General features: G+C 40.5%; 1 protein-coding gene and 1 long non-coding RNA gene across 3 annotated transcripts in view; both read right to left on the reverse strand.

The window, feature by feature from the left end:
* Positions 1-3,438: 3,438 nt before the first annotated feature.
* On the reverse strand, positions 3,439-7,589 carry LOC110016054 (uncharacterized). Its single transcript, XR_002291317.3, has 2 exons — positions 7,428-7,589; positions 3,439-3,841 (listed from the first exon to the last, which is right to left on the reverse strand). It is a non-coding gene; the product is annotated as an uncharacterized LOC110016054 (long non-coding RNA).
* A 6,998-nt stretch (positions 7,590-14,587) lies between these two features.
* Positions 14,588-24,697, reverse strand: part of ctif (CBP80/20-dependent translation initiation factor) — a 77,575-nt gene continuing 67,465 nt past the window's right edge. For both annotated transcript variants that reach the window (XM_023961201.2, XM_023961200.2), the window contains 2 exons: positions 18,793-18,846; positions 14,588-17,468 (listed from right to left, as the gene is read on the reverse strand). In XM_023961201.2, coding sequence (XP_023816969.1) covers positions 17,247-17,468; positions 18,793-18,846 — 276 coding nt within the window. In that variant the 3' untranslated portion in view covers positions 14,588-17,246. The remainder of the gene's footprint in view (positions 17,469-18,792; positions 18,847-24,697) is intronic.

Below are 24,697 nucleotides of genomic sequence, written 5' to 3' on the forward strand. Positions count from 1 at the left end.
TGCTGAAAAAGTTGCTTATCAGTGTTAGGCTGCTTTTCTCCACTCCAGAATCCAATGGACAGACACAATTTCCCAAACAGTTGAAGAGCCACTGTAGTTGAAAAAGATGTCAACACTGAAGCTAAATTTGGTGTTAAATCATTTAAAGCAGCAACATTTTTTTTAAATCATACCAGTTTCTAGTGGTGTAACGATTCATTTTGACTACTATAAATATCATAATTCGTTGTTTGTGATACGATTTGTAGTCCGTATAGGTTCATTTTGAACGATCCGATTCACTGATCCAAAATAGCCAAAAGTTCAATGGGTGTGACTCAGAGATTAATACCTAGATACTGAACAGTGCAGGTGAACTTTTCCAGATTGCTTGTATTTCTTGCAAGATTATCAATTGTAAGTTAAATATGAGTCAGAAGTCAGAACTCTGTGTCACCAGTGGGAACCATCTCCAGAGTTCTAACCACACTACATTACCCAGCAACCCCAGCGCACACTTCTTGGATGCTGCGAACCTGACTCTCATTCATTCAATCAACCACAACATACTTAACCCTTCGGCTTTCTTGTGGGGGACCCCACAAGAAAGCAGAAGGATTAAGATCTGCACTGAGTGAAGCTCAGTGTGAAGTATTGTTAGTACCATTCTGCCTTCATTACTGAGCATTGTATTTGGATCTGATCTTCTGTTTCTGACTCTGTTTGTCTGCCGCCTGCCCCAACTCTCGCCTGGATCCTGACTACCCCGTCTTTCTTCTGACCATCTGGTGCCTGTTGTTGACCCCTGCCTGCCCGACCCTGATTTAGTTTTTGGACTTTTAGCTGAGCTAATAAACCTGCTGCATTTGGATCCAGCCGTCTACTTGTTCTTGTAACATTATGTATCCAAGCAAACAAATAAACAAGAATTAATGGCAAATCTATTCACATTTTAGTTTCCTAAAGTTCAGCCCACTGTTTTTTTTCCCACATTAAAACAATAGAACATTTTACCACAGTGCATGGTCACACATCTTTGCAAAATTCAAAGTGTTTTCACACGTTGGACTGGAATGATGGATTGATCATTTTCATATTTCATTTTTTGCTGCCGTCACAGGTGTTTTATTGGCTATAATGACACTTGGTCGTTTTTCGATATAGTCAAATAAACCTGCAGTGCCTCAATCCAAATGGTACTTTCCAATTTCATCTTAATCTATTTATTTAATTTTAAATAGATCTGAAAATGGTGTAGGTCGATTCAATTAACACTTTGCCTCAGACAGATCAATCTGGTTAGATCGTAGAAATCGATTTATCAATTGAGTTGATTAATCATTACACCCCTACTAGTTTGTTTAAAACTAATATGGCACAGCTTTAACAAGCGAAATGAAAAACAATACTTGCTTTCACATTGCACTTTTGGGAGTGGACCATCCACATGCAAAAGTAAAACGGTGGAAAGGAAGCATCTGCAGAAGGGCATTTCAAAGGAAAACATGGGCATGATAAAGTGCATGACTGTTTGTATCTGAAATAACGCCGATATAAAACTCCTTTTTAAAGATTCTTAAATAAACTGTCACCTATGTCAGCCAGCTCGCAGTACAGCAGCTATGTTTGCATGAATATAGCGAACAAGCCTGTGGCTTTGGAAGACCTGTAATAACCTTCAGCCAAACACGTTTTTACACCTGTATGTTAATTCTGACACTTTGCTGTTTTCTTTGGCTCTGAAGAGAGCGTCAAGACAAACTGGAGTGTTTTTGCTTTCTTGGCAGTCATTCCGCACACAAGCCTGAATGTCCTGTAAATACCCAGAATATTTAGAACTCTGCTATCAAAACCTGCTAATTGCCAATCCTATTAATAATTTAAAGAATTAGGTTTTTGTGTGGAGATAAAAAGACACCAGAGGGGAATGTTAGTGACTGATCAATAACTTAATCAGTCAGAGGAAGGTGTAAATGATGATGATGACCAATTATGGTGTCCAATAATGTCTAACCTTAAGCAGCAATCAGTAGAAAAAAAAATCAATCACAAATGAATGATAGTCTAAAGAGTTTGTCAATAAAACTGATTTCATTTGAAAAATGTCTTCTATATCTGATTTAGTTGAAGCTGGACAGTAAAAATTGACCAATAAATATTACACATCAATGAATGTTTAACATTGCGGTTACAGATTTATTGGTGTGTTAAGTTTGCAGGTGATATGAATGCCTTCATTCAATAAAATAAATGGTAGAATTTACAGTGCATATCAGTCTCTAAAATCAATGTTTCATGTCGATGAAACAGTTTTTTTTTTTTTTGAGTGTGTTGGCAGAAATCACAGAATCTGCAAGCGGAGAGGGAGCCTTCGCCTGCACACCATTATTCTAACAATGAGTTTTTGTGAAGCAGCGCTAAGACATGTGAACCAAGCTGATCACCTTGAGAAGGGAAATATGCAGTTACCATGACAACTTAACTCTAAACACCTTCAGCTCCTTGGAGGGGTAGGAAATATTGCAACCACGACTGCCAAACGCTCTGCAACGTCTTACTTTGTTTTCCCTAAGTTTGTAATACACGCTCTTGTTAGTCACAAACACGTCCTACACTCACGCAGCCTCTTTTGCGTGCACGTTAGGCATTCAGAGCCTAAGTCTGGACTCATTCCTCCTCTGCTGACACCAAATAATGCGACTACTGTTGCGCCCGGTGCCGCCAAGCTCGGTGTCAGCCCCAGTGTCTCCAAAAGAGGCCACACAATTCCCTGAATGGAGCGATAAATGGTCTTTTGTCTGTGGGGCTCGTGTCTTAAGTGCGGCCAAAGAGGCTCTGACTCCCGTACACACTCACACTCTCGCACATCATTGCAGTTCCAACCTATCTGTTGCATTATTTCATTGTAAGAGCCAGACTTACACAACATGTTTTACACTGATATTGTCTTACCACCACACTTGTTCACACAAACACACACCTAGATACAAAGATATGAAGCCTGGAGACACAGAAAATGAATTACTTTAAATAAGTGAGAGATGCTCAATCCCACGCTTTGTAATTATCGTATACATTATATTGGCATTTTACTTAGGAGTCAATATTAAAAAAAAGCTCACATTTAATGAAAGCATGAATCTTGGATGAAGAGTTCTAGGCCATAAAGATGGTGCATCATTAAGCATGGTATTATTGTCATTAAGAAGCAGCCATGTACATTGCTACCACAGGGAGCCATTAGGATGCTTTGATGGAAGCTCAACGCTTCACTTCAAATCTCATTTTAAAAGTGATTTAGGACCGGATTCTTTTGGCCGGTTTACAGCCAAACCAAATTTGCATTTAGAATACATGGGTTAAAATGGCATTCAGCTTTTTACTATAAAGAATGTGACCAAATGAAGAACACTTTGAGATGGACTGTACAGTGGAGAAGAAGACCCATATTCAATCATATTTCTTGCTTTTAAAATGGTTTACAATAGAACCATGAACTCCAAGGCAAGTTTATTGTTTTGAATAATGCTTAATTTGAAAAATGTGGCTCTAACATCAAATAAATGGCCAGGAACATTTAAAATCGTAATTGTTTTCCAGTGTTTGTCCTCACAACTTTGTCCTGTTGTTTTGCTGGACAGCCCGGTTAGACTCAGACTTAGGAGTGACAGGTTAACAGTTTAATTAAAAGCTCAGATGAGGAGGATGAGGGCACGCGGCGGCGAGGCCACATCTTCTGGCAACTGAGGACATCCTGTGAGCACATGGGTTCAGCTGAAGAAGAATCCATCTGACTTGAGATGGTAAGGACAAATGCGTAGGTTGGCCGCTGTAACTCAGAGGCCGCTGGTGGATGGTGACACTGAAAAGTAAGGCAAACAATTCATCTGAGTCTGGGTAAGTAGAGCAACAACTTGTTAACGTGACTTCTTGCTTGTCCAGAAAAGAGTCAGAGTGAGTGGTTATGAAAGACGCCTGGAGGGGAGCAAGAATCTGAAGTTCAGAAGTTGGTGAAGTCTTGTTTCCGATAAACTCCCTTTATGGTTGTAGTGATTTATTCAAAGAGGGAGACTGAAGAGCATAACCGTAAAAACAGTCCAGATTCAATACCCTATGATATGATATGATACCTATGATCCAACAGGGCCAGGAGCAGAAGTGTGGTCATGAGCAGAAAGGGGGTTGAAAAGGTGAGAACTTGATGTGGACTTTGAATGCTAGCAAGTGCAGGAGAACTTCTTCACTGCAAAACGAGATAGCCTAAAAATGGTAAGGAACACTAACCATAAGAAGAAACTACTAAGTAAATAATATGTCCATGCAGCAAAGCATTTTACTTAATCTTATAATAAGATATTAAAATATATAAGCTTTAAAAAAGAGAAAAAGTAATAATTAAATAAGTAAAATAAAATTACTTAAAAAGAAATGTTATACGGACCAATTATACGTTTTTTCTTGCTAGTTCTTAGCAAATGGTTTGTATTTTTGAGGTTTCACGTACTTAATTGTATATTGATTACAGTGACAAAAAAACAGGTTTAATAGGTGGAAATGACTGGTTTTAGAACTAAATGTGGACACTTTCCCCCCTATTTTCCAGTGTAGCCACCAAAGCCTTTGAGGAAATACATGGCGATCAAATAAGCAGCGATAAATTTTGCCAAAATTATACTTCTTCTTCCTCTTGCACGTATGTGAATCAGTCATTTAAGTTTTGCTTTAATTGAAATATCTTTTAGCAGATTAAATAAAGTTGGACGCATACATGCGCACATTCACAGCTAAAAATGACGAACAGATAATGAGGGCAGAATGACTAAACTTGCAAGTTTTCTGTTTAAACGAAATGCCCAAATAACAAATACTGTTGTTTTCTAGAACATAGTTTCATTAGAAATTCCCCTCTAAATTCTGGGTGGGACTGTTGGTGCAGAGTAAGCCTGCCCCCATTTCCCAACATTCACTTGTGTACAATCTCTCCAGCTAGCTTACAATCCTTCAAAACCCAAACCTAACATTAGCGGTGCAACAAAAATGGTGAGCAGCATCGGAGCTATCCAATAATTGAGGCAGATTAGGAAAACAAAGACGTAGGCGTGGATCTATTTGTCTGCAAGTGGATGCATCAGAATAAAGCGGGCCGGGGAACATGCGACCTGGACTTCAGGGACTTAGACTGCATTGTTCTTGTTGTGTGGGTTGTCATCAATACCTCATAGCCTTCCTTTTTCGGCAAAAACGTATATTAGCACATCCCGCTATGCAAATATAAGTCACTGAATTTGGTTTCGACAGTGGGATGTTGTTGAATCTATGTCTAATGTGTCTCTGAGTTACTGATCTGATTTTAGCACATTGAACTGCTTTGTTTGTTACTAGGGAACCAACGAACTGCCCGTCTAAAATCTCTTTTTTTCTACATTTTTTCTGTCGGTGTGGGCGTATGTGTGTCTTTGTGTGTGTGCCCGCATGCTCCAAAATGGTGTTAAGAGGAATGAAAGATGTCAAGCAGAAAAGAATCCTCCCTTTTAGTCTTTGTAACAAACCTGCAGGACACAGACCAGACACGGTTATGAGCGTGCTGTAAATGATTTACATATTGATGAGTGTTCATGAATTCAGTCAGACAGGTGGAGCGGACACTTTTGGAATGACCTGAACTTTTTCTGGTCTCCTTTAACGATTTACACCGTCTGAGTGTTGCTGTATTATTTCACTGGAGTTTCTAGATGATATTATCCATAAATCATCATTTAAAATAGGAGAGGAGGGAAAGTTGGCAACCTTAGTGCTGACAACCTGAAAGTCAATTGATGGGGTTTTATTTATAGCAATATTTTTAAAATTCCAGGTGATGAATGTTTTAGAAGACAAAAGACTTGATTTTTTTTACGTCAGAATCTTGTTGTAATTGAACAAAAACTCTTCTTCTTCAGCCGTGCATTTTGCATGTGCTCACATAGGGTTTTCATTGTGAGGGGCTGTTTGAACATCTGTTGTCAAGGGTGGTATGCATGTTGCTTTTGGGGGTGACAAGGGTGTCTTTTGTGGCCCTGCAATAGACTGCGATCCTAATCAAGGTGCACCCCGTCTTCACCCAACAGTAGTTGGGATAGGCTCCAGCAACACAGTGACCCTAAAGGGATTAAGCAGGTTCAGAACTTGGTGGATTGATTGATTGATTTAAATTAGCTTGTGAGAGTTAATAGGAACAACAGCATGCCTCTCAATTCTGACAGCCTCATCACTTTCTGCCCCAAAAATATGAAAAACAAACAAACAAACAAGTTTGGCTCTCTAGCACCAGGGAATATGCTACTGCTGTGAATTGCAGCACATGACTGTTTGAGTGACACTGCAGCCTGACGTGTACTGAAGCAGGGATGCTCTTTAAGCCTAATAACTGAATGTAACCCAACAAGTTTGGTATAATTATGGATCCAGCACTAGATTTTTTATTGTGGATTAAGTCCTATTAACTTTCTACTCTTGAATTTCCTCAGCTATGTTTTGCCCTCAAGGCAAATATGTGATGTTTGGCTGTTCAAATAAAATTAACCTGCCTTGACGTAGCATTTGCATGTGTGTGTAACCGATGCCAGATGAATCAGAGGCAGGAGTCTTGCATGCTCGCAGACAGAGAGGTACCTTGTACTTGAGGTCATGTGATCCCTGGCCACGCTCTGAGCTCTTTTATGTGTGTGTTTACACACGCAGTAAATGAGGGACACGCCTTGCACAGCACGCCGCCTCACATGTCAAAGGCCTGCTGGCATGCGGGGAAGTGGGTCTGTAAAAGCAGGGGAGGACAGACAGCTGCAGCTGTTCTGATAAAGACGCGCTCCAGTTCAAATGTCACCTTGTGCCGTCGCTCTTCCTCAGATCTCCGCAAACAACCTTCACATTTTTATTTTTTTTTGCACTTTAATTCCTTTCATTTAAATTTTGTTTCTCCCCGGGAACCGACCCACGATCTGTCAGGGAAGTTTGGGTTGCCTAGCAACAGGATCCTGCGTGTTGTCGCATGTTGCCACATTGACAGGCCCTGCGACAAAGACATCAGGTGTGACTTCCCACTGCTCGTCTGCTGACACCTCCAGCGGTTGCTCTGCGTGTGTGTGTGTGTGTGTGTGTGCGCAGCATTTGTGTACTCGCTTCTGCCTCGGTGAGCAGGACGCTCTGCGGATGCTGCCGGGTCCCTTCGCCGCTCCTCATTGTGCTTCATGTGTGTGGAATAGCGCTTGAATGATCGGTCACTAAGTGCAGCTCACAGCGGAAGCTTCGCTCACGCTGTTTTTCAGCAATAAAGAGTGGCTGGTCCAGTTAGGGCATGAAATGACACACACTACTACTCCCACTGTTCATAAAGTGAACAGCTCAGGGGTTTTCTTTTTTTCAAAACTACTAAGTGATGACACAGCAGAATTGATCTTTTTTTTCCACACCTGTTTTGTTCCCATCGATTCCTTCCTTGGTTGTTTTTCAGCTTTTCTCCGTTGTGGAAGGGTTTCTCCTCTGCCTCACCTTGGCTCTCCCCTCCTTCCCCTGCATGAAGCTCTGTCTGTTGACGTTGGCGGCCCGTGTGCTGCTCCTGGCAGCGGCGGAGTGAGAACAGCCTACTGCAGCACACTTTTTTTAGCCAGGCCACGAGAAGGGCACGCTAAGTAACAGAGACGTCATGCACGGCCATCTGAATGCAGACTCTTTTTAGCAGCTGCAAACGGGAGCAAGAAATTCATAAAAAGTACCAGTTGGTTGATTATAAATCCAAAGAATCCCTTTTTGTATGAATAATTATTTTTTGTTTTTTTTTAAGGTTTACTGTAGCTCTGCTTGAAAGCCTGTTTGGGTGGTGAAACATCACTTGTTCGTTGAGCACTTTGACATTTTTACAGAGACTGGTGTTTGGTAAGGTCAGGCTTCTGGGCGCTTTAATTATTGCTTTTCTTTAGCTTGTGATTGATAGACTTTCACAAGCTGTGTTTTGCTTGGAAATGTTGGCGTACATTTTTGCTCACTGAAGGAGTACTAGTTAAAACAGTGGTGAGCCAGCAGGGCTTCATTTTTGTGTTCTAAATCTCCACTGTATTCATTCATGCATAAATATCCTGAAAACTGCCGTAACCCTGATGAACTGTGCCTGGGCTTTGAGTCTGTGGCTCATTAGAGACAGTTGGTTTGCTAACACAAGCTAGTAAAGATAACACGGTTCTCACTACACCTGAAGAACAGCTGACATTGTTTTAAACAATCTGTCTGATTGCACATCCACTCAAAGTCAGTCATCTGAAGATCCTGGAAGCTTAATCAGCCGTTCACGCTATTATTCAGAGTAAAGTGCACAGTAGAGGATTAATAAAAGCTTTTCCAGTCAAGTATCCGTGTAAAGACATGCTTCACACATGGATGCAGTGGATGCAAACATTTCCAAATGAATCTATTGTCTCGACTCCAAAAGAAGAGCGGTTCTGGCTAAAAATATGAACATAAATAAACTCTGGTTACCTTTGAGTTGTGGGAGGGACCGTTGGCACTGAGTAAGCCTGCCCCCATTTCCCATCATCCCTTTGTTTACACGCTCTCCCACTGTCTTACAGTCCCTCACACCCTAAAACCCAGCAAACAAACACCAATCAAGGAGAAGAGATTATAACAGAAGAGAAGCCAAATAAAAGAGAGCCCTGGAGGTGCTGTCCTGAAATAATCAGAAATGCTATTTTAAACTCATATTTTTCCACCATCGTCAGAAAAAATGCCACAAGAACAGGATTTTCATAGGAGGGACTCTGTAAATTGCTTTAAAAAAATAGAATTAAAATCCATAGTGATAAATTAGAGAAAAAAGCACATTTAAACATATAGTTACTTCACTCTTGCACCTCCATATGCACATATGCTTTATAGGTGGGATACAAATTAAACATTTAATCTGCATAACCTGACATATTTAGATTAAAAAAAAACTGTCTCTTTACCAAAAGGTCACTGAAGCAGTTCATTCAGGAAGTGAGCAGGTCATGACATCATTTCCTCCATTACTGCCTGTCCAGGAAGCAGGAATTCAACGTTTCAGTTTCTGCTTTGCTAAATGTCACATTTTACATTTACTTAAAAAACCTCAGTCTTTCCATCAATTGTACGTGTGCACGTTGAATTTGAAGAAAAATATATTTATGATATTTTGTGCCGCCATACTTGTTACAATGTAAAAAAAAAAAAAAAGAATAGAAAAGAGAAGCTAAAGTTAAGTTTTACTTCTCCGCACTAAAGTGAAATTGATTGCAGGCAAAACAAACAAACAAAATGTTGTTTTCAATGGCTTCCAGCAGGACTGGAGCTTTACACTGACAGACTCCTCACAGCAAATACTGAATCTCAAGAACTTTTTTTTTCTCAAAAGAAAAAAAAAAAGGTATTATTTTCTCTTCTGCAAGAAAATAAGTTCAGTATATTTCTTTAATGGTCAGTAAGTTTGATAGTGAGCTGCTCACAATTTGTCTTTCCTAACTCAAAGAATAAAAACGACAAAAAGAAAAATATGACATGAGCCTGTGATTCATTAGAGATATTTGTCTTATAATATTTTGGACATGCTCAAAATGTTGGCAAATTAGATGCAAGTCACTTCAACTCTTGCAGGACTTGGATCCCCTAAATGCTTTTTTAACAAAAAGCAAAAAGTTATTCAAATAAACAACAGCGACTAAGATTACATGTATGTAACTATTCTGATATTCTCCAGAAAATACTCCTATTGTAGGCATATTTAATATAAAACTGGAGGGGTTTGGCATTTGTGTTTGGAAAAAAAGTGTCTAAATAGCTTTTTTGTTTCTTCATTCTGAATCTTTTTATTTTTGGTGATGTATTTTAGCTTGAAGAGTTTTTCAGGTAAGATTGTCTTGCAGTCTGAACTTTTTTCCAAAAACACCAGAGTGAAAACAAATGTGATGCAATATAATTCATGAATAACTCCCGAAACACAGTCAATCTCATTTTAAAGATTACTCAGGTCACAGTACAGATAATCAGGAAGTTTTAAATGATTTCCCAGAAATCTACATTACCCTTTAAAATGTGTATTTAAGAGCCAGATAAAATATGTGAATCCAAATATACTTAAAACAGAATGTGTCTTTTGGAGTGAGGAATAAACAGCAGCGCAGGAGCTGCTGCTAAGATGGAAAGGTCACGGGATCAAGCTAAAACCACTTCGTAGCCCACAGTTATTGATTTCTCCCACAGCAAAGCACACAGTCGAAACACATCTGGGCTTGCTGCTGCTGCATGCTTTAACTGTACTTTTGTTTTGCACAATATCTGGCTTCTGTTCCCCTGTGATGACGGAATATATTCCAAAGCGCTCTCCTCCGGCTCTCCTGCTCGCTGATCAAACACAGAAACATGCACCGTGTGCAGACAGGAGGGAACGCAAAAACAACAAAGCCCCATTAGACAGCTAATGAATATGAAGCACAAGGAAATGCTTGAATTCAGGATCAGTTGCTGCCTCAGATTTGAATTTGGGGGCAGCGCATCTTTCTGCTCCTCTGCAGTTCATCCACAAGGTCAGCAGAGCTGCATCCTTTGTCCTTAAACCAAGGTGTTCCTTTCAGATGTTTCATCTTTAGCGCCCAGATCTGCTGGTCTTCTAATCACTGAAGTCTACATTAGGATGCTAACGAGGGATTTCACTGCTAGTTATGGCTCCTTTCAGTCACACACTGCATCATTTTTGGGTTATTTTTCTTATCTAGTGATAACTGAACTCGTCTGTGTTTAGTCTGAACAACCCTGCCGCTGCGTTTCTCCGACATTTTTGGAATGGCAATCTGATAAGGCTGGACCTCAAAACAATAATATCTCTCAGTACAGCAAATAATCAGCGGTTATGAAAGTGAACCGTCTGAACTGCTGGAAGACAGAAACCCTCCTACATGACACCAAGCATCTGTTTTGACTCATCTGAAAAGTTTAAATAATAATTGTAAGAGCCCAAACCTTCTTACATTCCACTACATTTTATAACGAGAGCCAAGTGTCAATGCCAGAATACTGAATCAATTTGATTTTCATTTACATTCTACCATTGGATTTCTATCTGATCCATCCTTTTTGTCCGCCAAATTTTGTTTGGTTAGGATAAGATAACTAGTTATGTTAGCAAAATGATAGAAAAAAACAACAAAATAGAAGACATACTTTAATATGAAAAATAAATTAACAGTCTGATAAACTATCTGTATTCTTTAGGTCAGACATGTCCAAAGTCCGGCCAGTGGGCCAAATGCGGCCCCGCAATCAAATTTGTACCGGCCTACAGGCTCTTGTCATAAAATCAATAATATTTCGACCCATTTCTTGATTATGATTGGCTAAATCATGTTTTAAGCCATTGTAAACCTGTGGCAACGCTGTCACTTTCAAGGACAAGTGGAAATTATTATTTTTTGTGGAATATGAAACTACTGTCTGCCTCATATGCCTGTGACATATGTCCCCATATGACTGTGGCTGTTTAAGGAGTTCAATATCAAGAGCAATTACCAAGACATGCTTTCTACAACAAAATGACTGGAAAGAAATGGTGCAAAAAATGTACAGTAATTTGGGTAAAAATGTATTCAGATGTATTTGTTTTGTATCTGAAGAAACGAACAAATCTTTAATTTTTATTTAATATGATTAAAATAGTTTTAATAATGCTGACGGAATGGATGGCCCTCAATCAGGTCACCAAAGCTGACCACCCCCCCGCAAAAGTTCGGACGCCCTTTCTTTGGGGACTCTGGAAAAGGGGAAAGTGTTTGCCAGAAGCAGTTTTCTTGAACCTGAAGTTCACGTCAAGTACGCAAGTGAAAAACGATAAGAAGGCATGTACATTTCTTCAACCTAGCTTCAAAGACAGCAGCACACGCCGTCTTGGCTCCCCCGCAGAGAACATGACAAACGGCTACACTCGACTTTTCTACTTCCAAACTACAACAGTTAGGCTGCATCCTCGCCTCATTAAAGATGAATGAAGGCATGATGCAACACAATGATAAACAGGCCTCTTCAGTCAAACATCAAAGTCGGTTTTTGTTGACATTTTCTAATGTTACACAGTAACAGAACATTTACAAAGTTCTTCTTTTCATTAAAGAAAATGTTGCAGATCTTCTTGTAAAATCACTGACGAGTGATACTTCATTTATTTATTTTAAGATAAGGAAAAGATTAATATAAACAGTCTTTACAAGGGGGTTTTTTGGGGACAAGTAATGACTTAATCTATCATTCTTCTTTAATATCTAAGGAGGCAGTCTAATATCCTTCACTGGTATGGATTTTAGAGTCAACGATGCTCCTTTCATAAAATCAATCTTTTAAACACTGAGGACTAGAATCAAAAGTCTCTGTGTCCGTGTGCTTCTGCCCTTGTGATCAAAGACATCAAAGACACTGACAAAAAAATGTAAAAAAAAAAAAAAAAAAAAAAGTCTTCCCGCAGTGCAGCACAGACACTTTTCCGCACTATGACACAATGAAGGGGGCTTTTAGCTCCCTCCACAAACTCTCAACAGGATTTGAGTCAGAACTGAGCCACTGCAAAATATATGCTTTTATCTGTTAACTATTTCTATACCACTTCTTCTGCTGTGTGTCATCTTTGTCTTCATGAAATTGTTAGGAACCCTGATGTCCTGCTCTGGTTTCATGATGCTGTTTACTGTGATTTGGCTAAAATATGTCAAATCATGTTTCATCAAACTGTTAAAATAGAAGACAAAAAGTCATCTTTGTATAGATGTGAGTTTGCACCGGCCAAGCAGGTCTATGTGTGCTTCGTCTGGATAAGTGGCGTCTTCCTTAAAGGCCTGTTCACACCGGGACGAATTTCGCCGGCGATTTTCGCCGACGTTTAACGCCTCGTGACTAAACAAAGGGCACCAATGAGAGTGTGCACACCGACGCGAAAAAACGCCACGCGACAAAGCGTCAAAAAAAAAAAACGCCTCGTTCGTTTTTTTTCTTCGACGCGTTGCGTCGAAATCTATTCGACCAATGAGAATGGCGCTTTTGCACACGTGTCTGGAGCTTCTGAAGTTACAGTAAAACACAACTTGGGGGCGCTCAAACACAAAACTGCCTTGCTGAGCACACATACCAGCGAAGAAGATAGACGCCAAGTAGCGTCAACACTGCCGCAAAGAAATAATGACGGACATTCTTAAATATCCCCTTACCAAGTACCAGTTGGAGCTACTGATGCTTGAAATATTCATGTTTTCTTTGTATTATTCTGACAAGCGCGTAAATACTTGCTATCTTCTTCTGAGTGAAAAGCGACTTTAAGAAGCGTAAAGTTGCGCAGCGCCACCTTGTGTACAGGAGTATTTCTGTTTACATTAAGCGCCATCTAATGTCAGGGAATGAAATTGCATGTTCGCTCGGCTCACCGTCAGCGAAAATCGCCTGGGTGTGAACACAAAAAACGTGGCGAAAAACGCTGGCGTACGCCTGGCGAATATTCGTCCCGGTGTGTACGGGCCTTTAGTCCCCGCCCGTGGAACCATAGCGGCGTCTGATAGTGTGGATTCAGGTACAGCCACCACTACAGTCCAGATTTTCAAGGATGGGTGGTGATCACCGTCTTCATCACCTCCATGTTGCTATTGTCTGCTAAATGTCTTGTATTGGCCGTGGTGTCAAGGTAAAGGGACTAATCCCTGGTTGGTTCGTTTAGTTCCTGCCATGTGCCAAAGTGTCCTTGGGCAAGACACTGACCCACGTTGCTCCTGGTGGTTATGGGTTGGCTATATCATTAGACAGTGGAGCCGCTGCCAGAGAGTACACATCATTGTCTGTACTCTTTGGGTCTTCTAAGAACGCAGATAAGTGCTATAGACGTTTACACTTTTTGTATTTTTTTATACTGTTGCATGATTGCCGTCGAAACTTGGAAAAAATGTAGATTTTTCACAAAAAGCTCCTGGATCATCCACAAACCCACTTGAGTTGATAGAAACACCTCTTCCATTGAAATGAATGTTTTCCGGATGATTTAGAGCCACTGAGCTAATAAAAATGGCACAGAGCTTTGAATCTCCCCATAGATTGAGACAGTTTGCCACAAATTATTTCTTTCCATCAAGATTCCTCTTTTTAATCTGTATGAATCTTTCAAACTAGAGTTTAAGAAACAAGTCATTTTACTGTCGACCCTGCTTGGCCTTTGATGGAAAACTATTCCTTTGAGGCCTTCTGTATTTAAAGCTGCATGTTCTTCACAAGCCTGGTGGATATGATCCCTTAAGTCTGGTGTTTGTTTTCAAAGCACGGAGCTTAATTAATTGTGATGCTAATTGTCAAACAGGTCTGGCTCTGTCTTCTCTCTCCTAGTTGAATTAGTTACTCAATAGGCCAACATGGTGGTGGGGATTCAGCAGCATGGAAATTGAATTGTTTTGCTCCTTCCTGTGTTTGCGTCCTCTGATGCCGTCTTTCCATTTTCACTTTTCTTTTTGCTGAAATTGAAGATTGGAATTTGTTGAGGAAACCACGTGGACTTCTGTGCGCCTGGGCTGGCGATCACTCAGACAAAACACGGTTCCCTCTCGCATCCGTTTCTCTTTTTGTTTATTTATCAGTTAGAAAAAAAAAAAGGACAGGTGACCCACAGCTGCCAATGGAGCGCCTCGGGACTGGCGCCCTCGCTTGTCAATATTCATGAGAATATATGCAAATGAAGGTGTGTCTCATTCAGCCGTCGAGTGAATTGCGTGACCCCGGTGGAAGGGTCTAAGGGCACGCAGGGTGGGGATGCTCCAGGGGGGGGAGGGGATCCCCACCTGCCCCAATCTGCTGTGAGAGCCGATCAATGAGCTTTTCAGTTACACAGTAAGACAGCGCTCGCTAGCAACATATTATGCTTTCAGAAGTTTCAAACTCAGAAGACATAAATGAGTTACATTTAATTTAAATAAAAATCTAAAAACAAGACATAAAAAAAAAACAAAAAAAAAAACATTTAAGCCGACACATGCACACAGATGATTAGGATCCATTTCATTGGGCCAAACTTCTGCTTTGTGCTTCTACGCCACACATTTTGATTCTTGATGCAAGACAGCAAAAATAATACAAAACAGCCCACAGAGATTTGTGGGAAACTAAGCAGACATGTTTTTATGTAAGAAACTACTTCTTCAAAATGCACGGAAAGGTCAACCCCTTCACACACAGCCAGTCTCTGTGATCGTAACAGCTAGGTCGCACCAATTCCCCTTTACAGGTCTTCCTCTTAAAACCCTCTTATGATGCTGCATTGCAGATTAAATATAAAGCTCATTTACATGTAATAAATGATTGGCATGGTTTGTCAGTATCATAAAACAAACATTAGGTGGAACATGGTATAATGCGCTCATGAGGTCAAGCGGTACGATTTTCCTAGTAATTTTCAAAGTACACAGGTTAATTTCCAAAGCAAATTAAATACAATTCAAATCCACATTTTGCTAAATGTTCACTGCAAAGAGAATATTTACACTTATTATCCTATATGCCATGCTCTAATCGTTTTTCTTTTGCTTTTTTCATCTTTAAAAGCGTTTTCTTTTTGCCAAACAGGAACTTCGGCAGTTTGGTCCAACCTACCTGATTGCGCAACCAAGAGAAGGATCATTGACAAGGCCACTAGTCAAGAGAAACACTCAGGTTTCATAACGAGCAGCTGAAGCTAACGGACACACCGGGCATGCAACACGCATTTGGTGTTCACACTGAACAAGCAGGGAGGGTCTTCTCTTTACTTATTACTAGACTATGTCCGGCACCTACAGTTGGAAGAGGCTTGGTGCAAAATGTCAAAGTGGTGTAAATCTCGCAAATCATGCCTCAGACTTTTTCTTTCAGCTCTATTCTGATAAATGAAAGCCTTGGTGTCATAGATCTCTGGCCGTGACCAAACCACCCTTATTTGTGAATCAAAAGGCATCGCATCCATAAGTCACTACCCTATCCAAGTCACTGATTGGTCGAACTTCAACCGGGTTTTACTTTTAACAGGCGTTCAGTGCCGGTGTATTTTGTATACAGAGCTCGAAAACGGTCGTAGAGACTAACTATGCTTGAGCGAGAGAATTTTGAAGCTGGAACGCGCGTTTACATAGACTTTCCATTGCAGGGGGCCGCTAAACGTGCGTTGTCAATGGCAGTGTGAACGTGGCTTGAGAACGGTGCAAAACAAACCCAACCTGTGCAATAAGGCCTACTGCTATGACAGCTCATACACAAACCTTAAGGATGAAGGAATAAACAATACAGACTGACCGAGCATGGACATGCACTCATTAAGAGAAGAGGCAAGACAAAGGATTTATCAGACAGCAGTGTCTGATGCCCCCAACCCCCCCTTCACCACTGCTGGGTTTGGGTCTCTGTGGGTAACTCTGAGGCGGGGTGCCGGTGGGGTGTGTTAGGAGTGTGTCGCCTCACAGGGGCTCAGGCAGCCATCTGCCACCCTACTCTAGCCTGTCTGATCCTTATCCCGAGTCCAGCCTGGCCCAGCAGGCCTGCTGTCTCATCCCCTCAAAGGGGCTTCCTGCTGAGGGTGGGTCATTGAGGAGGTGGAAGATACAAAGGCGGCAGGGGGGTGGGGGGCGTAAGAGCTTCACTGCAGGGCCCTTTGACCTGGTCCCTGGCCTGATGGAGCAGACAGCCCAGACAGACATCACCAGGTCTGCTGCCTCCTCCTTCTGCCTGGGTTGTAATCAGCCACACAGACCCCAGGGGCTCACCCAGACTCAGACGGATGGGGGTAGCAGGAGGAGGAGGGTAGGGCGGCTTGGCAAATCAGCACGATGAAAAGCCTGCAACAGAGCACCCTGACCCCCGTCCCCTCCTCCATTCATCTGGGGGTACAACTCTTGCCGTTCCCCATGGACTGGCTGCTGCCCTCTCCCCGCTTTTTTGTGTTTGTTTCGTCCTTTATCCCTTAGAGTCAACAGCCGGGAAAGCTCCCAGAATCTGCGTGGCTGCGTACGCCCCTGCTGGCCACACTGCAGTTCTGGTTTGCCATCTCAGCTTAGGGGGAAGTGGTTGGTAAAGTAGTGTGTGGTTTGGTTCTAGCAGAGGTCGCCTGTTTTAGTGGAAATACCCAATCGATTTAAAACCCTCACGCAGCGTTAATTTATTCAGGCAAGACTAATTAGACTTTCTGGAAAGTGGCTCCTCTGGACGTTCCCGGTGTTCATCTGCAGCGCTGCAGCAGGAGCTGGCTAGGCGGAGGTGGTGAGCTTTTGGATGGTGCGGTTGTAGTACTGGGTGGTCAAAGCCTCTAAGGGACTCCAGCTATGCGCGTGCAGCTCGATGACCTCCATGAGCAGAGAGCGAGTCAGCTCAGACTCAGCAGGACACAGCATCTTGTCCCTGACGGTGGCGAGGAGCTCCGTCATCATCTCTGGGAGCTGCTCCTCCAGGAGGTGGCCCATACTCTGCAGCTGGGGGAACAAAGAGAGTGGTGGAGGAGGGGTAGACGTTAGGGACGGGAGTGTCGCTGAAAGCCAGAGACAAACGTCTGCCACTTTATTGGCAGCAAATCGTGTCCACAATGTACCCCAGAAGCTAGGAACTCTCACCTCTGTGCTATTATTTTGAATCCCGTGACTTTCTTCCATTTAAAAATGACCAATGAGTAAAGCCATTGCCAATATGGGTTATTTGTCGCGATATAAGAGTTGTAGCATTTTATTTAAAGACCCACTCCAATAAAGATGGTGTATTTGGTGTTTTTAACATATTCTTGTGGTGTTTTTCTGATGATGGAGGACATATATAAAGAAAATTAATCTTAAAAAATGTTTCAGAGTTTTCTTTATTCCAATCGTAGTGAATCAGGAGCAGATGAAAAAGAGCCATAAGCTCCCTGTTCTGCTCCATTCTGATGCTTCCACTTGCAGACAAATCGATCCATTCGTCTTTGTTTTCCTCGTCTGAGCTGCTCTCTGACTAAAAACTGTACGGCGGGATTGCTCCCATATTGCTCGCCGTTTTTGTTGCACCGGTAATGTTTGCGTGGGTTTGTGAGGGACTGTAAGCTAGCAGGAGAAAATGTATACAGGAAGATGACTGAAGGCAAATTTCTGATAAAGAACTGCCGCTCTGCAGAAACTAAGTCCTAGAAAAATGGCGTAATAATAGTTTTTTGTTTTTTTTTTAAATACTGGGAATGCTTTTAAAGTAGATCAAAAGATGATCCGTGTGGGACTTTAATGTGTTTTTCTTTTGAAAAATGTGTAATTTTAGTCCAAACAGAAATTTACATTTCTCCTGAAAATTGAATATTTGAAATGTCAGAGGAAGCTTCTGGTTCTCTAAATCTGAATAATCCTGCTAAATATATTTATCATTAAGGCTTAATTAAACTTATTTATTAACACTAAAGTGAGGCCTTATTAAAACAGGTGGCTCTTCTTCCTTATGTAACTCCTTAACATGGAGTTGTATTTAAAGTGTATTGTGCAGGTCATACAGTGTCTATCCTTTGTAATGATTTGTAACTCATCCCATGAATCGAAAGGGCAACTTTGGTTTCGCTACAGGGGATCTAAGCTGTTTCCATACATTACACATCCGATAGAAACGGAAGACAAGTTGAGATAAACTGCTAGTTTAAATGAAAATTAAGAATTTTTGTGTGTGAACACCTGCAAGTCTATCTATGTAGAGACCAACTGGACGTCAGAGGACATTTTTGCTTCGTGAGGGCATTCCTCAAAGGCCTGTGTTACTCTAAGGACTTGGGGTTGTGTGTGTGGTCCATACCTCCATTGAGCAACAAAGGACTGCATCTTCCTTAACATCTGTTGACTGAAGCAGCTAAAACAAGGAAAGAGAAGAAACTACATGACTATACAAGGAAGGCAAAAGGACAAAAAAAGAGAAATGCAGTGGTAAAATGATTTAAAATATAGCAAACTAAAGAGTTCAAAGATGGTGCACAGTGGAAATACAAGAACATGGATGGAATGAGAAAATTAGACTAATGCTTCTTTATCACCATAAAAGAAGAAGAGAAACCAAACTCGAGCTGATTTCTCAAGATTTTGTGGTCTAAGTTTCTTCATTTTGGGGAGAAACAAGCAGGTCTTTCAGACAAGTTGGAACCAATCAAACATCAATCTGCTTTATGTACACAGCCAGACATGCTGTAAACACGCTGCACTCAAAAACAAATAGAGATGGTCAACACAGTCAATGACTGCTCCCCCCACAGAGGCCCCCCTCATAGAAAGAAACAACTGCTGCTTTGGAACAACTCGGAGCAGAACGAGGACTCAAAAATATGTGTGTGAGCTTACGTCAGATATTATTATAATCGTTGACTGTGTCCGAATTCACTCACTATTATATAGTGTACTATATAGGGCAGTCGCCATTTTGTTGGGGGTATGTCTGAATTCCTTCACTGCTCACTACATAGTGCACTATATAGTGCGTTTGCCTTGTGGGTAGTGCTGTTTGAATATATAATACCAAAATCGAGTGCCCTAGAATATTTCCAGAAGTCTCTGCAAAAAACCACTGTGCGCTATGCTCACTAGAATGGTACTAGATTGGCAATTATAGACCACAATGCATTGCGCTTAAAACAATTTTGCGAAAAAAAGTATTTAAATGTATTTTTTATAAACCATCAACGTTTCCATTTTCTAAACACAGTGTTTTCATAAATAGTCATTAAACGCTCATATCAATTAGATTTTCGTGGAATTGGTGACATATTTGCTGTAAAAATACAAAACAAAACAAAAAGTAGTGAGCATGGTGTCCAAATTGCTTTTAAAATCCAGGGCACCAAATATTCCCGCACTATATAATATTTTAGTAGTTAGGGATTAAGGTGGGAATTCAGACAAAGCCAGAGTATCAATGCTCACTGGACTGGCAAATATAGACCACATGGATTCCTTTTAGTGATTTGTAATTTGAAAAATGGCGAAAACGAGTCGAGTGACAGAAAAATTTAACTTTGGCAAATGGGTGACAACATATTTGGCTTAAAAAACAAAAAGTAGTAGCATGCATCCAAATGGAATCAAATCCAGGGCACTGGGCAGTCCTGCACAGTACAAGTTTGAAGAGTTAGGGAAAAGTGAGTGAGTTCAGACAGAGCCGTAAAATTTACAAAAGCTCTACTAAACTAACCTCAAGAAAGGATGTAAGTGAAAGAAGAGCTATTTAGTAAATGAAAGCTGGCTTTGGTAAAGAAAAACATTTCAAAATAAAAGACAATAAAAGCAACAATAAAAATCCTTCAGAGAAATCTCAGATGTTCCATAACTTTTATTTCTAGCTTGACAGTCATCTGTTTTATGTAATTTTTGGAGACTGCATGTCGCCACAAAGTCCCGTCAAAATAAAAGTCACCTCTATTCCGTTATCACAGCTACTAACAGTAGACCATTGGCTGTACTTAAAGTCAATTCAGTCACCATATTGGAACCAGTCGACGCAAGTAAGCAGTGTTTGGTCACCGTTTCTATGGCAACCACCGTCACTAACCAGGAGCAAGATTGTTGGAAACCAACACCCTTTCACTTAAAGTGGTTTCGGGAGAATCTGTCAATCAAAGGATTTGAATGTTTAATATGAGGCCATCTACTGTTATTGAGGCCTCGGATTGGTCTGTTTATAACTTGAATAACGTACACTACAGAAAATGTTTTTTATAAATAGGATTACCAAAATTGGAACGCCATGGGGGGAGGGGTCACTCACTCCAGTTCTCAAATACAATCAGTGCTGTAGACAGACTGTTGAGCATTGAGGAACCCAAACCAAAAACAGTTATAATAATTAAAAAAAAAACATTTTTACAAAAAATACACATGCAATAAAATGCATGATGATATGAAAGTTTTTGTTATTTCACAGAGAAAAATCTGCTGTTATTCTTCTGCTACTTATAAAATAAGCATAAAAAGATGACTAACATTAGAAGTAAATATGCTTTTTAGGTACTTCAGCTTCGCATGTAGCCTTATCATACTCCCCATACCCCCCCAGGTAAAAGCTGCCTTCACATATATGACAGACATTTCACTTGAGTTTGCCCCACACTGTAAGCTTCCTGCTGTTCCTCCTCTCATTCAGAAGCTCTTATATCAGCTCCTCACCACGCTCAGAAAGGCGGGGCAACAGAAGACCCTCTTGACGTAAAAAGTTGAGTCCCATGGCTTCCAGAATAGAGGAACTACATGACAAGCAGGACTGGCCTTTAACGGGTTGTTCAGAAGATTGTTTGGTTTAGTACACTAAACTCTTCCTCATTAGCTGTTCTGCATTTGATCAGAAAGTTTGCCTCTCTTTACAGCCGTCATCATTTATATAACTATACGTTTGCTGTTCTGTTATCATAATATTATTGTACATTTCTGTTGTTTAGTATTTTATTATTTGCAAGAAAAGTTCAAGATGTTATATAAAAATAAAATGGTTTGGATTAAATACAGAAAATCTGCTACAGATAAAAATACAGTTTAATTAACTTGGTCTGAAGGGTCATCACACGACCAAAGAACAGATTTCCGCAGTGATTTCTCAGTTCAGTGTTTGCGTTCTGAAGAAATTCGATCAGGAACATAAAAAGCAACCAAAAGCAATTGTTGTAAACCTCTTCAGGGGATCAGCAAACCACCAGGAACATTTTCAATCATGGAATATTTCCTCTGTGGTTTTATCTCTCAGTTTAACCCAATTATTAAAACTCTAGCGCATCAGCGCGTAGACGGCATTAGACAGAGTGCAGGATTCTTGTCGAGTTGCTGCTTTCTTTTTTACAAACCGACAACTTAACAAGCTTACGTTTGACGCAAAATCTAAAATATATGCTAACCATGAAGGCATGTGTGGACTTTTAAAGAGGGATACCAAGGCGGCATATAAATAACTTGTAATGTCACGACTAGCATGCCTGCTGTGGTGTGCAACTGCAAAGCACTATCCTTTTGATGGTTTGAGAGCCTTACATGGACCAATTTACTTTGATAAAAGACAGTTTTTTGTTTTACCTGTCATCTGCTCTTTGACTCTAAAACTGGGAAGTGCTCCTGTTTTTTCCCCCCATTGAGACCCGTTTACTTATTTATTTCAAAGCAGGACTTTGGATGAGTATACATTTCTGAATTTCATTTTTGAGGTAGGAGTTATTTCTGAAAGCCCTTCTGCAAGGGCAAATGCCCTTAAGGTGAGTCTTTATTCTAAATTTACACACGGTTTACAGTTAAAGAAGGAACAACAGCAGGTAGTTTAAACACATAAAAAACCTAATATGGAGAAAAAAAACAACTTCTGCTTTAGAATCTAGTAATCAGATGAAAGATTCAGGAAGATCAAAGGTATCAAAGACACTGAATGGATTTGTAAAGGATGAGTATGAAACATTGTCATTCCATGTCACTCTCAGTTAGTTAAATAGGATCTGTTAAAAGGCTTGTGATGATGTGAAAAAAAAAATTGATTGGGGGTAACCCTCGCTATAGCGCGGTGTACCTTTCATGGTCTTGTTTCGCTGCTTGTTTAGTACCATTTTGCATGCTTTTATTTTCAGTGCACGGTGTTCTACATCCTGATTGACTGCAGACCATGTCAATCAATTTCCTGTGCCATGTTTCCCGTGGAGAATGCGTGTCGTTTGGCACATCTACATAAATCTTTTTTTCATTCTATAACACTGGACTTATTTTTTTGTTAAGGTTTGAACTTTGAGAGTTTAAACAAGAATAGTGTGGAAATGTTCGTGTCTGTCAAAGAACAGTGGATAAAGTCTGTAGTGAGGAGTTGTACAGCCTTAAAACAAGTAGAATAATTATAAAAAATAAGTTGACTTAGCAGGTTATTTTTTTGAAGGTAACTCCAAAAACAAAGGAACACTGTATACCTATAGGTTTCCATTTTTTCAATGGTTTTAGACCCAAAACCACATACCACAGTAGTTGAGTTAGTCAAGCAGCTTCTGTTCACGGCAGAAAAAACTGGCAGGTTAAAGCATAAAAATCCTCTACCCTTGGTGCCTCATCTACACACCTCGATGCTTGTGAGAAAAGCTCCTAAAATGTGTTTTGTTGTTATGATCCTTTTCTGAGTGGGCTGAGGACAGAGCAACATCAGGAGAATTCAGTTCTCCTCTAAATTTATCTGGAGATCTGGAAAGATCAGGGGCTTTCCATCGGACAAATGTGATCCGCTTTGAAGAATTACAGACACTAAATGAACAAGAAAGAATCTGAATCGCTCTTTGTCTAGTTAGTTCATAACACTTGTTTGTGGTTTATAGTTTTTCAGTTTTGTGGAGAATGGAGAGCGGCACAGTCCTGCTCAAAGCTCTCAGGAGACTCGACAAATAGAAAGAGAACATTGGAAGAACTTGGTCATTTCACGTAGACAGCTGACCCAACTCATTACAAGCTCTAACATATACCATGGTTTGGCTGAGGACTGGATTCTGATTGGCTGCAGGTTGTGGGGTTCAGGTCGCAAAAGCTCCAATCTTTAAGCGCTGGCTTAAACGGCAGTTGGTAGGAGGAACAACAGAAACTCAGAACATGATATTCCACAGTTTATCCAAACAGAAAGAAAAGACATGTTTCTTTTAACCTGTTTGCTGAGTTTGATAATTTTGCAGTTAAGACAAAAATTATGAGGTAGAAGACAAAAAGAGAAGAGAACATAAGGAGGAAATGAGTGACACCAAAAGGAATTTAACAATTTAGACTTTGCTTCTTTGAAACAAACTTTTTCTTCATCATCTGGAGAGAAACAAGCAATAAGATGGGAACCTTCCCTCTAAAATGAAGCTTTGCTTGACTAAACATGATGTTTAGCATATTTACCACTTTCCTCTGCTGTGGTAGAGCGAGACCGGTGCAGGCTCTATAGCCGTTACCATGACAACGTGTCTCGCCACGCATCAAAGTCTTTTTTGTGAAAAATGATTTAAACCTAAAAAAAAATAAACATTAAAGTACTAATAATTGATTTAATGTTTCTTCCATGGTATGAGCAAAGTAATGCCCTTTAAGGTGTGCATTATCAGAAATAATAGACGTTTCAGGCCTAATTTCTGATAATTCACACCTTGTCTGGCATTATCACTTCCTTAATCCTTGCACAGTTTTTTTCTAAGGGAGGCTTTTTCCAGTTTCGTCAAACCCAGGTCGTAACTTTGTTGTCTTCTGTTTGGGTTCAGGCTGTAAGTTATGACAAACACACAGGTGTGCTCTTACCTCGACTATAACCTTGGTTAATACGCTACAGCTGCCTCTTGAAAATAGTTGATGTGTTACTCCACACCCACAGTTTTCTGCTGCAGAGCTTTTTAAGAGGTTAAGAGAATGCCCTGGGAATACCCTCAGACAGGGCGTGGATGGTATTAGCTGTGTGTCATTGTTGTAATTGTTAACAAGACATGGGGTTGTGTTAAGAGACAGACTGGCAGAGGTGTGGACGATGGTGGTAGAAGTAACATGTTCCCCAACACCTACTATTATTTCTTCTTCACACTAAAATGGTGCATAACAAAGGTGTTTGAACAAACTTCCTCTACAGAAACCGTCAACCTGACCACAGTCTCCTGCACTTCCTCTCAACTCCTTCCAAAACACTTGCTTCCCCTTTTTGATTCTCCATCTGCCATTAACCACTTCTGTAATGCTGAGCATCAGCTGTG

This window comes from Oryzias latipes, chromosome 12, assembly GCF_053564925.1.
Source record: "Oryzias latipes strain Hd-rR chromosome 12, Olatipes_Hd-rR_3.1".
NCBI classification, from domain to species: domain Eukaryota; kingdom Metazoa; phylum Chordata; class Actinopteri; order Beloniformes; family Adrianichthyidae; genus Oryzias; species Oryzias latipes.